Below are 11,003 nucleotides of genomic sequence, written 5' to 3'. Positions count from 1 at the left end.
TGATGTGTAAGCCAGCGACACAAAATCTCAATTGAATCAATTTTAAATTCAGGCTAAGACAAAATGTGGAAAAAGGGTTGTGAAAACTTTCTGAAGGCACTGTATACTGTGTGATGAAGTGTGGGGGGTGGTGGATGGGTTAATACATGTAAAAAAAAAAATGTTAGAAATAAGTTATACGCTAACATTTTAATGGAGGAACATATTGAATTGTTGAGTGTGTATATCATGTGCAACATTTTATTTGTATAGTTTATTATCTGTTAGTCAACTCAACAAAGTTAGGTGTGTGTCAGCTCATGCTTTTTAATGGACTAACAAGCTAAACTATAATGATTTATTAGGGAAAAAACTACATTTGCAGTGAATGGAATATATAGATGAAGAATGTGAATAAAACACTTTATTGGTTACATATGTACATTGCTTGTTACGCCTAATAGATATTACACAGTACATGAACAAAAAAAAGTGCTTTAATTAACACATAAGAAAAAAACATAACTAGTATACAGACAATACATGCAAATAAATAAAAGCAAATTTGATTAAATCATTGCTGAGTGACAGATGAAGTGAATGACCTGAGTCTAAGTAACTGAAGGAATTTGCCTTTGTTATCCAAATCTATGGGGCTACCTCCCCCTAGTGGGCAGATATGAGCCATGAATTCAAAGACACCATATTCTTTGTTTCAAATAGAATTCTGATGGGATGGGATTACCATAAAGTGTTACAGGCAATACCATCACACTGAAAGTGTGAGCATTGCTTGTAAACATTGCAATCAAGAGCAGCAATTCTGTAGACTGAGGGGTAATAGGCTAAATCTGAGCTTCACCCTGAGACATCAAAATGGCTGAGCACAAAAAGGATCTGCAGTGTAAACACAATGGAAATCAACATGATGCCTACTCAATAATGTTGGTGCTAAGAATACTGTTATTCTCATAGGAAAACAGCCCATATGAGACTCAATATGGCCTATATAAAAAAAGAGCATTTACCTCAGACACTCACAATAACCTCAATCTACAGTGTCAACTGATTTTAGTTTCTCCTTCACTCCATGTTGATCACATAAGATTAAGTCAAAAGCCAGATTGTCCACTTCAGGTCATTTGACATGTTTCAGTATAGGACGAGGAGGCAGAGCCCCATCTTGTGTGGGGACATGGTCTCTGGGTGTAGTTTTCTGTTTTCGTTGTTTAGGTGTTCTGCTAGGGTCACTGCTAGGATGTGGGCCCTTACCCAGGAGGAAACGCTCCCATTCTGGGATCTTCTCCTCAACTGATGCCCAGTAACGAGTCTGGAACAAGACAACAGTACAGCGGCCTGTGTCAACAACGTGTGACCCCCTGACTGTACTTGATTATCAGGTATAGTAGGGTCAAGCTGCAACACAACTCAGAATAGCTCCCATTGAAAATTAGGCGAGGAAAGGCAATCTTCAGAGAGGGCATGTATTGTTAATTTGTTGTTACTAAGAGACCCTTACCTCCAAACTGAGGATGTCAGGGTGTGGGAATTTTCTTGTTCTGAGACAATTCTCCATTTTCTGCAAGTCCTGTATTTGGAGAAAGGATCAGCCTATCACAAATTCAGCTACTCCTTTACACATGGCCTTCAAAGCCTACAGTATACCAGCCTCATCAACATGCACAATAAAAGGCATGCACTGAACGTGTACATTCAAGTAGAGAACCTAGCAGCAGGTCTGAGAGGCACTTGGTAGATTCATACCTGGAGGAGCTGGGCGTTTCTCTCATGTGCAGCTTGTGACAGCTTCACCTGCTGCCTCCTCTTGCTCTTCTGTTGCTCATATCGACTCTCCATCTGCTGAAGGAGCACAGCCCTCTTCCCTAGACTTGACACAACATGGATGACTTCCTTAGCTATGCTTCCATGTGAAAATGAGCTTTAGGCTCTGCATGTTATTCAAGTAGAGCTAAATTGAGCTACCTATACTTTTGTTCTGGATATTCAGCAAGCCAAAGCCACTTATGACATTTTAAACAAACTCAGGGGGCCAGCTAAAGTTTGACATTGCAGCCGACAGTGCAGGCGACTGCTGACTGACTGATCTACAAATCACCTTGCATCACAAATAACTACTTAATATTATTTGTAGATCAGTCACAATTTACCCATGATACATCACAGTTTTAATGCTCTTGAACATGCCATTATCAGCTAGCCAGCAGATCCGATCAGCTTGCTTACAGCTGCACTAGGGTCGGACATCATTCCTGTGTATATTATGACACGAGGAGCCGGCGCAAGATATGGCTCAGAAAACGTACCTCAATCATGGGCCGGCATCCCTGTGGAACACTTTCGACGCCTTGCACGGTCTGTTACAACAAGAACATTGAACGACTGCTAGTTTTTCCAGAAAACGGTCCTTTTCCTCCTCATGCTAGGTAGCAGAAGCCGCAGCAGCCGTTTTGGAATGGCAGTGTCAGCCAATCAGCTCTGTTAATGTTCAACATGACGCACCATTTCATAATGGCTGCTGTTGCTACTGCTAGCTACCATGAGGCCAAAAATGTCAGTTTAATTAAAAACGAGCAGTTGCTCAATCTTCTTGTTGTAACAGTTGGGATAAATGGGACAATTCGGAGTATACCGCATTTCTCATCCCTGGATTGAGGTATGTTTTAAAAGCAATATCTCGCACCGGTTCCGCGGTGTCTTATTATACACTGAGTGTACAAAACATTAGGAACATCTTACTAATATTGAGTTGCACCCCCTTTTGCCCTCAGAACAGCCTCAATTCGTCGAGGCATGGACCGTACAAGGTGTCGAAAGCGTTTCACATGGATGCTGGCCCATGTTGACTCCAATGCTTCCCACAGATGTGTTAAGTTGGCTAGATTTCCTTTGGGTGGTGGACCATTCTTGATACACACAGGAAACTGTTGAGCGTTAAAGACCCAACAGCACTGCAGTTCTTGACACACTCAAACCAGTGCATCTGACACCTACTACCATACCCTGTTCAAAAGGCACAAATCTTGTCTTACCCATTCACCCTCTGAATGGCACACATTCACAATCCATGTCTCAATTCTCTCAAAGCTTAAAAATTCCTTTGCGGTATTAACAAGTGACATCAATAAGGGATAATAGCTTTCACCTGGTCAGTCTATGTCATGGAAAAAGCAGGTGTTCCAAATGTTTTGTGTACTCAGTGTAAACAGGAATGCTGTCAGACCATAGTCCAGCTGTAAGCAAGCGGCTCGGATCTGCAGGCTTTTTTAATCAGCTAGTTAGCATTAGCTACATTTACCATATTACGTTTTCGTGCGAAGAGTGAATCGATGGCAACAACAAATAGTAATTCAAACATGAACTGTATAGCGCCAGGCTGTAGGAATTGGCTCCAAAAAAATCCCTCGGTAAGCTACCATCGGCTGCCGGAGGACCCACAACTTTTGAAGAAGTGGCTCCATGTCCTGAAGAGGAAGGACGTGCCAGCTTGAGCTAGCAGGATCTGTAGACAGCACTTTGCAGAGGCAGACTTCACGATGAAGGGCACTTGCGATGCGGCAACCGGGAGTTTCCGAATGGAAAGGAGTCATAGGCCTATGTTGAAGCCCTCTGCTTGCGCCTCCATTTAAAATTGAGGGTTATGTTGTAGGGGTTACCGACCGACCATCATCAACACCGCTGACTTCAGAGTCAAGCAAAAGCGACTGAACGGAGGAGGTTCCGCGAGTCAATGTAATGGAGCCTGAGGTAACGTTAATGGTCATGACTGTTGTTGACTAGGCTAGCGTTAGACACTGAACAACTTTGTTGCAACTCTAGATGAAGGTAACTAGCTAATTGCATCGGAAGTGTTTCGTGTAACACCCCCCAGCAAACAACGTTAGCAAGCAACTCAACTGCAACACAGTTTCTCCGTATACCCGTTATTAGGTAGTTACTGTAGCTAGCTTCCACCTCAGATAGTCAAGTACTGTAATACATTTCTCATTCCTGGATTGAGGTATGTTTTAAAAGCAATATCTCGCACCGGTTCCGGTGAAGTTGACATAGCTAATGTTTGCTGAAAAATAAATGTCCCTGTATTGGCTGTGTGTGTTGACAAAGCATACAAGACAGGTAGCTTGTTAATGCCAACTAATATATTTGGGTTCAGTTGTCTTAACAAAACATGTTTGTTTTCAGGATGACAGGATGGTTTTCATCCTGGAGGAGACTGAAGGAGGCAGAGGAGGTACATGCAAATCCATGTTATTTCTAAGGCTATTGTTTATTTCAAGTATATGCAGTGATTCTTGAATATAACTATAGCCTAACAGATGCCTTAATTGTTTTCTACCAACAGGAAAGAAGGGTTAGTACAGCATGCCAAACAGGAAAGAAGGGTTAGTGCAGCATGCCAAACAGGAAAGAAGGGTTAGTACAGCATGCCAAACAGGAAAGAAGGGTTAGTACAGCATGCCAAACAGGAAAGAAGGGTTAGTACAGCATGCCAAACAGGAAAGAAGGGTTAGTACAGCATGCCAAACAGGAAAGAAGGGTTAGTACAGCATGCCAAACAGGAAAGAAGGGTTAGTACAGCATGCCAAACAGGAAAGAAGGGTTAGTACAGCATGCCAAACAGGAAAGAAGGGTTAGTGCAGCATGCCAAACAGGAAAGAAGGGTTAGTACAGCATGCCAAACAGGAAAGAAGGGTTAGTACAGCATGCAAAACTGACCCCTGGGTGCCAGTGTTCCTGTGCTGCGGTGGAGAAGAGGTCCACCGGGACCATCACTAAAGCGCTCGGGGCCCAGCTAGATAGCGCTCACGACCATCAGTATATAACCGAGTCCTGCCCCTATACGCCACAGATGGAGCTGACGGAGAGTGAGATCAGTGAAGACCATAACTCACTGTATGAACCTGAGAGCTCAGAATCACATCATCACAGTGCGAGCCAAGATATACTATCGATCACTTTAGGGGAGGGGGCTGGTGTTCTGAAAGTAGAGAAGGAGCAGGCCATTCAACAGCGAATTCAAAGATACACCCATCCATAAAGGGAATCAGAGTGGAACTGTTTTTCCACTGATTTCTATTTACCCGTTTCAATGGGTGTGCGACCTTGTCCCGGTCCTGCTGTTTCGACTCCCTCTCTCTCAACCTATGAAAAGCCAACTGACATTTGCTCCTGAGGTGTTGAACTGTTGCACCCTCTATAACCACTGTGGTTATTATTTTGATGTAAAAAGGTATTTTGTAAAATACATTTCATTGATTGATTGTTTGCTGTGCTGAATGCTGTGTATTCACTAACTGTCAGAGTGATGGGACATATAGTATCTGTAACATACTTTGGTGTGTATTTCATCTGCATCTTAACTTCTTAAAGTGGCAATAGAAACAATAACAAAGGGACTCCCTGCTCCTCTTTTGGTAAAATGCTAAGGGATGCAGCTGGAGAAATGTAACCACTCTCAAATTCATAGGCAGTGCTATAGATGCAAGGACTGACCATTCATGATATCAAATTTGTAATCCTGTCTCTATGATCTGTTTCCACCCAGTTCGCTTTGGATAAAGGCGTCTGCTAAATGGCATATATTATTAAAGTCTACTTTGACTCTGCCAACTAGCTGCCCGGTGTAGTTACCATTCCTTCCAAAAGATGGCAGCCAAAGCTTGTTGAAGTCAGGGACGTGGGATTAGTGCGGGTTGAAAGTAGTTTTATCTTCAAAGCAAGTTCATCTGGTTACGCTTGAACCTGTTATAGTGGACAAGCTAACTAATACTATAATTACATAAGGTGCAGGCATTAGGTCTATGTCAGCGTGGGAGGGCCAAGAGACCAGAGGTGGCCGTCATTGTAAATAAGAATTTGTTCTTAACTGACTTGCCTAGTTAAATAAAATGTCTTAAAAATTACAGCAAGCTAGATTTACGAATGAACTGGTTTTATTCAAACCCTATGTAAATGCCTTTGCTTCTGGGTATCCGCGCCTTATGGAAGAAACGACACACACAGGGATGAGCCGCCATACACCTCGTCTAACATGCTGACCAGATTGCACGCACTTGTGCGCCATCGCACGCAAGTTGACTTTGTCCACCCACACCTGACGTGATCAGGACACGCAGGTTGAAATATCAAAAACTGAACCAATTATATTAATTTGGGGACAGGGCGAAAAGCATTAATAGCTAGCTTGCTATTGCTAGCGAATTTGTCAAGGGATATAAACATTGGGTTGTTATTTTAACTGAAATGCACAAGGTCCTCTACTCCGACAATTAATCCAAAGATAAAATGCTCAACCGAATTTGTTTCTAGTCATCTCGCCTCCTTCCTTCAACCTTATTATTATTTGGATTTTATATGGAGGTTGGCAACCAACTTTAGGTGCATTACCACAACCGACTGGAGTGTGGACCTCAGTTCATCTTTCTCCAATTAGATGGGAGAGGCAGAACTTGCAGTGCATTGAGAGTCACAAATAGAACAAAGTTATATTTAAGCGCTCACGAGCAGTGAGAGTGCAATGATTGAATAACATGTATGTGTACATTTATTTTGCACCGCTTGCGCAGGCGACGCGAACGGTGTAGTCAGCATGTAATTTTCCCTTGTGCCCATAGGGTGAACTGGTGATAAACTGACAGCCTTAATGCTCTGCAAACAAAATCATAAGAAAAGATAGAATGATACCGAAACGAAATCACAATGTATTCATAATGAGCACTACCCATTATTGGTTAGAATGAAATTTCATGAATCATGATGCTGTCTGCGATTCGAACTCTGGTCGTCTAATCAAAAGGCAAATATGTTACCATTGCGCCAAACAGCGCTAATGATAAGTATTATATGATACTGATTATATATATTGAGCACCTACCCACCACGGATAAACCTTAATTTATAATCAAGCCGCATTTCACCAATTATTTAACTGGCATATCGGCTGCTGACTGGTCGAGCACCTCTTCTGCCAGGAAGTCCTTCATAAGGATTAGTGACACGTCCAATAAATACATTGCCATCCAGACAGATTGACAGGAACCTCAGACTGGATGTAACGCAGCCACCGTCGGCTGGGATTTTGTGCTGTATCGCAACCATCTCTCTACTACACACACACTCATTCTCCAGCCATTATCTGGCAGCATCCCCACTCACACCAGTTTGTGTTCGGCTACGCCAACTCTCTAGCTGAGGTGTTTTGTATGTATTGTTACTGCCACGAGAACGAACTCTGATCTGGGGCAACGATCGGCTCAAACATTAACGGCTTTAGTAGGTTTATTGGCTCCCTAACTAACATAATTTCATTCTCTGTAATAGACTCAGAGTTACTCTGGAAATTCCGCCATTTTTTTTACAGTTAGCTGGCGTTCTAAATCATAGTGTTTCCATTCCCCGTTAACGTCACATGGTTCTGACAGCTAATGTTAGACAACAAGCACTAGCGTTAGCTAACCTTGACGACACGTTACTAATGGTCAACATTTCCCTAAAAATGTTTAACTGGACAATAGCTCACATTTCTTCGTGTTTCTTGTTCAGTTCAACTTCTTCAAATGGAGATGTCATTCTGCTAATTTAACTAGAAAGAGATAGACACTGCTGACCTTCTTCGATGAGGTAAAACGGCGGTTGGCATCCAATATGTTGCATTACCGCCACCTACTAGACTGGAGTACAACTCCCTAATCTAACACCACACTCACAAAAAAAATTATATAAAGAAAATTAAAATAACAAACACCCTACTCCACTATTTAAATCTATTTAGTCATACCTCATGCCAACAACCTGAAAGGATGGGACATCACCACTTAACACACCCTGTAACTCTTCTGATGTCAAGTCTCGCACACCCAACTACTTCGCTGCAGCTGCCACCACAACCTCAATTTTCTGCGACTTGCTATCAATGCTAAAAATCCATTCTTACTGAAACATATATCACTTGTTGGCCTCTCTCTCTGTACTGGTACAGATATACTACTCAAACCACTCCTCTCAGGATCCCTCCCCCTTGACCCATCTTCCTCTACTTTCTTCACTGCTTCAGCATATGACAACTTCTGCACTACTCTAACCCTGGAAACCTCAACCCACCTATCTCCCACGGGACATTTCTGACTCCAAGCTCCATGGGCACCCCTACAATTAACACATACCACTCCTCCCAATGCTACACATTCCTTTGTCTCATGCCCTTCTGCACACTTCTCACACCAGGAATCTTCAGTTGGTCAACTTTTACATTTACTGCTACCCAAGTAATCGCTCCTTTTGTTGAGAGCGAAACAATTCACATTTGTTTAATGCCGAGCGCCTTCTCCCTCTGACCAGCAGAAACAAACAATTATCACAAGACCACTTCTGGTTACCCTCACCGATTCCACAGTACCCAACTCTGTTTTCACCCACCCTGAAATCACAAATGGATCAGGGTCCACTTTTTCCAAAACACTTCACTCCTAATGTCACAGACTCATCTTTATCCTGACCCTCGGTGCAAGCCTCGGGCTCTGAGAACTTCACCACACCTACCACCTCCAATACTTTGCCCTCATTCGCTTCCATTTCTACTCCTGTCTTCAGCTCACTCTGCTTACACTGTCTACCATTCTTCTTTAACAAACCATCTCCCTTTTCCCACCATTTTTAACTGTCTCAAGCTCACCATCTTCCTCCCTCTCTCTTTTAGACCTCCTATGCCTCTCTTTTCCCTCCATTCCTCTTCTGTATTCCAAGTGTACGTCTCCTTATGATAATACTGCACTTCTCCTGACACATCTTGTTCTTGTCTTCTCAAGGGACGCCATTTAACCGTCTGTCACAATCAGCACGAACCCCTCGGGATGTAACGCTCAATAGTGCATCCCACTTATAATGCAGCTGCTTCGTCTTGATGTTATTCTTTATCAAAAGCTACCACGACACTTTTCAATTTCAAACAAGTGCGCCAAAACCCAACCATATATCCACTTCTGACTTTCTTCTCACCATTTCCGCAAGAACATGTATCCATAGGAATGGACCGGAAACCGAGGAAATGACAGTGTTGAGTGCGCTGGAGAACCCCAAGGCCTATGCTCCTCTGCTATTTGTGGATTTTAGATCAGCAGCCACACATCCTCCTCAGTTAGCTCACACAGATGTCAGTCTTACCCTATACCATCAGGTTGTATCACTCATTTCTGACCAACAGGACAGCAGGTCCGAGTGAATGAGACCCTGTCTGAGCCCAAGGACATTAAGGTGTCCCCCAAGGCTGAGTTCACCCATCCTATTCACACTGTATTCAAAAGAATGTACAAGTGGAAACCCTGATAACTGGACAATATAGTTTCCTGATGGTTCTGCCATTCTGGGCCTAATGTCTAGAAACGGATACTTCTGTCTATAGGTCAGAGATAAAGGTTTCTACAGTGGTGTGATGACCACCACCTCATCCTAAATGTCAAGCAAACTGAGGAAATGTTTTTTCACCCCAAATCTGTTGGTGACCAATTACCTGTGGTGGTCCATAATGTGGACGTTACTCAGGCCCACTTTTGCAAATGCTCTAGAGTCCAACAACGACTATTTTTTTGCGTAGGTTCAGGGTTTTTGGAGTCAAACAGAAGGTCATGCTCCTATTTGACCAGGCTGTCATAGAGAGCATTCTATTCCAAGGCATTTCAGCCTGGTTTGGCAACTTGTCAGTTACCTTAAAAATCACAAATCCATCACCTGATCCAGACAGCCATGAAGGTGATGGGTTTGAGGTTTAGTAGCACCTGTCACCGCAGACTGTCTTTGAACAAACAATTATGAGACAGGCCAAGAAAATAATGTCAGACCTCCCATGTACTCCACCCAGTTTTAGATTCTCCCATCAGACAGACGCAGTTCCTCAGTGTAAGTTGAACAAATATAAGCACTCATTCATCCCCCTGTCAGTCAAACTCCTAAACAGCAGTATGTAGGGGGAGACCATGTGCAATGTCATATATATATATACAGTTGAAGGCCTACCTTCAACTGTGTGTGTGTGTTATCCTGTTATGGCTAGGGGGCAGTATTTTCACGGCTGGATAAAAAACGTACCCGATTTAATCTGGTTACCACTCCTACCCAGTAACTAGAATATGCATATACTTATTACATATGGATAGAAAACACCCTAAAGTTTCTAAAACTGTTTGAATGGTGTCTGTGAGTATAACAGAACTCATATGGCAGGCCAAAACCTGAGAAGGTTTCATTCAGGAAGTGGCCTGTCTGACAAGGTGTCGTTCTTCTTGTCTCTGTTTATTGAAGAGTGAGGATCTTAGCTGTCCCGTGACACTTCCTACGGCTGCCATAGGGTCTCAGAAGGCGGTAAAAAGCTGAATCGTGGCTTTGCAGGCTCTGGCTCAAACAAAGTAGCGCGTTTGGGTAGTGGCTGGTTACAGTACTGTGAGACTCAGGCTCGTGCCCGCGTCGACCGAAAGCTTTGTTTACTTTCCTCTGTTTAGCTAAATGGACATTCCCGGTCGGAATATTATCGCTTTTTTACGAGAAAAATGGCATAAAAATGGATTTTAAACAGCGGTTGACATGCTTCGAAGTACGGTAATGGAATATTTAGATTTTTTTTGTCACGAATTGCGCCATGCGCACGACCCTTATTTACCCTTTCAGATAGTGTCTGGAACGCACGAACATAACGCCGCAATTTGGATATAACGATGGATTATTTTGGACCAAACCAACATTTGTTATTGAAGTAGCAGTCCTGGGAGTGCATTCTGACGAAGACAACAAAAGGTAATCAAACTTTTATAATAGTAAATCTGATTTTGGTGAAGGCTAAACCTGCCGGGTGTCTAAATAGCTAGCCCGTGATGCCTGGGCTATGTACTTAGAATATTGCAAAATGTGCTTTCACCAAAAAGCTATTTTAAAATCGGACATATCGAGTGCATAGAGGAGTTCTGTATCTATAATTCTTAAAATAATTGTTATGCTTTTTGTGAACGTTTATCGTGAGT

At 42.8% G+C, this 11,003-nt stretch overlaps 1 protein-coding gene across 2 annotated transcripts; it reads right to left on the bottom strand.

The window, feature by feature from the left end:
- Positions 1 to 386: 386 nt before the first annotated feature.
- On the bottom strand, positions 387 to 7,641 carry cep15 (centrosomal protein 15). Of its 2 annotated transcripts, none has more exons than XM_014133447.3 (4): positions 7,517 to 7,641; positions 1,744 to 1,867; positions 1,499 to 1,567; positions 387 to 1,309 (listed from the first exon to the last, which is right to left on the bottom strand). In XM_014133447.3, the coding sequence occupies exons 1-4, from the start codon at positions 7,564 to 7,566 to the stop codon at positions 1,118 to 1,120; spliced, it is 435 nt and encodes a 144-aa protein (XP_013988922.1). In that variant the 5' UTR covers positions 7,567 to 7,641; the 3' UTR covers positions 387 to 1,117. The 2 variants fall into 2 exon arrangements, with proteins under 2 accessions (XP_013988922.1, XP_013988925.1); XM_014133450.3 differs by having other exon boundaries at positions 1,744 to 1,862; positions 7,517 to 7,638.
- Between the last annotated feature and the right edge of the window lie 3,362 nt (positions 7,642 to 11,003).

This window comes from Salmo salar, chromosome 12 (assembly GCF_965601325.2).
Source record: "Salmo salar chromosome 12, fSalSal1, whole genome shotgun sequence".
Taxonomy (NCBI): domain Eukaryota; kingdom Metazoa; phylum Chordata; class Actinopteri; order Salmoniformes; family Salmonidae; genus Salmo; species Salmo salar.
Note: the sequence above shows the minus strand (reverse complement) of the source record. Positions and strands in the feature narration are given on the sequence as shown.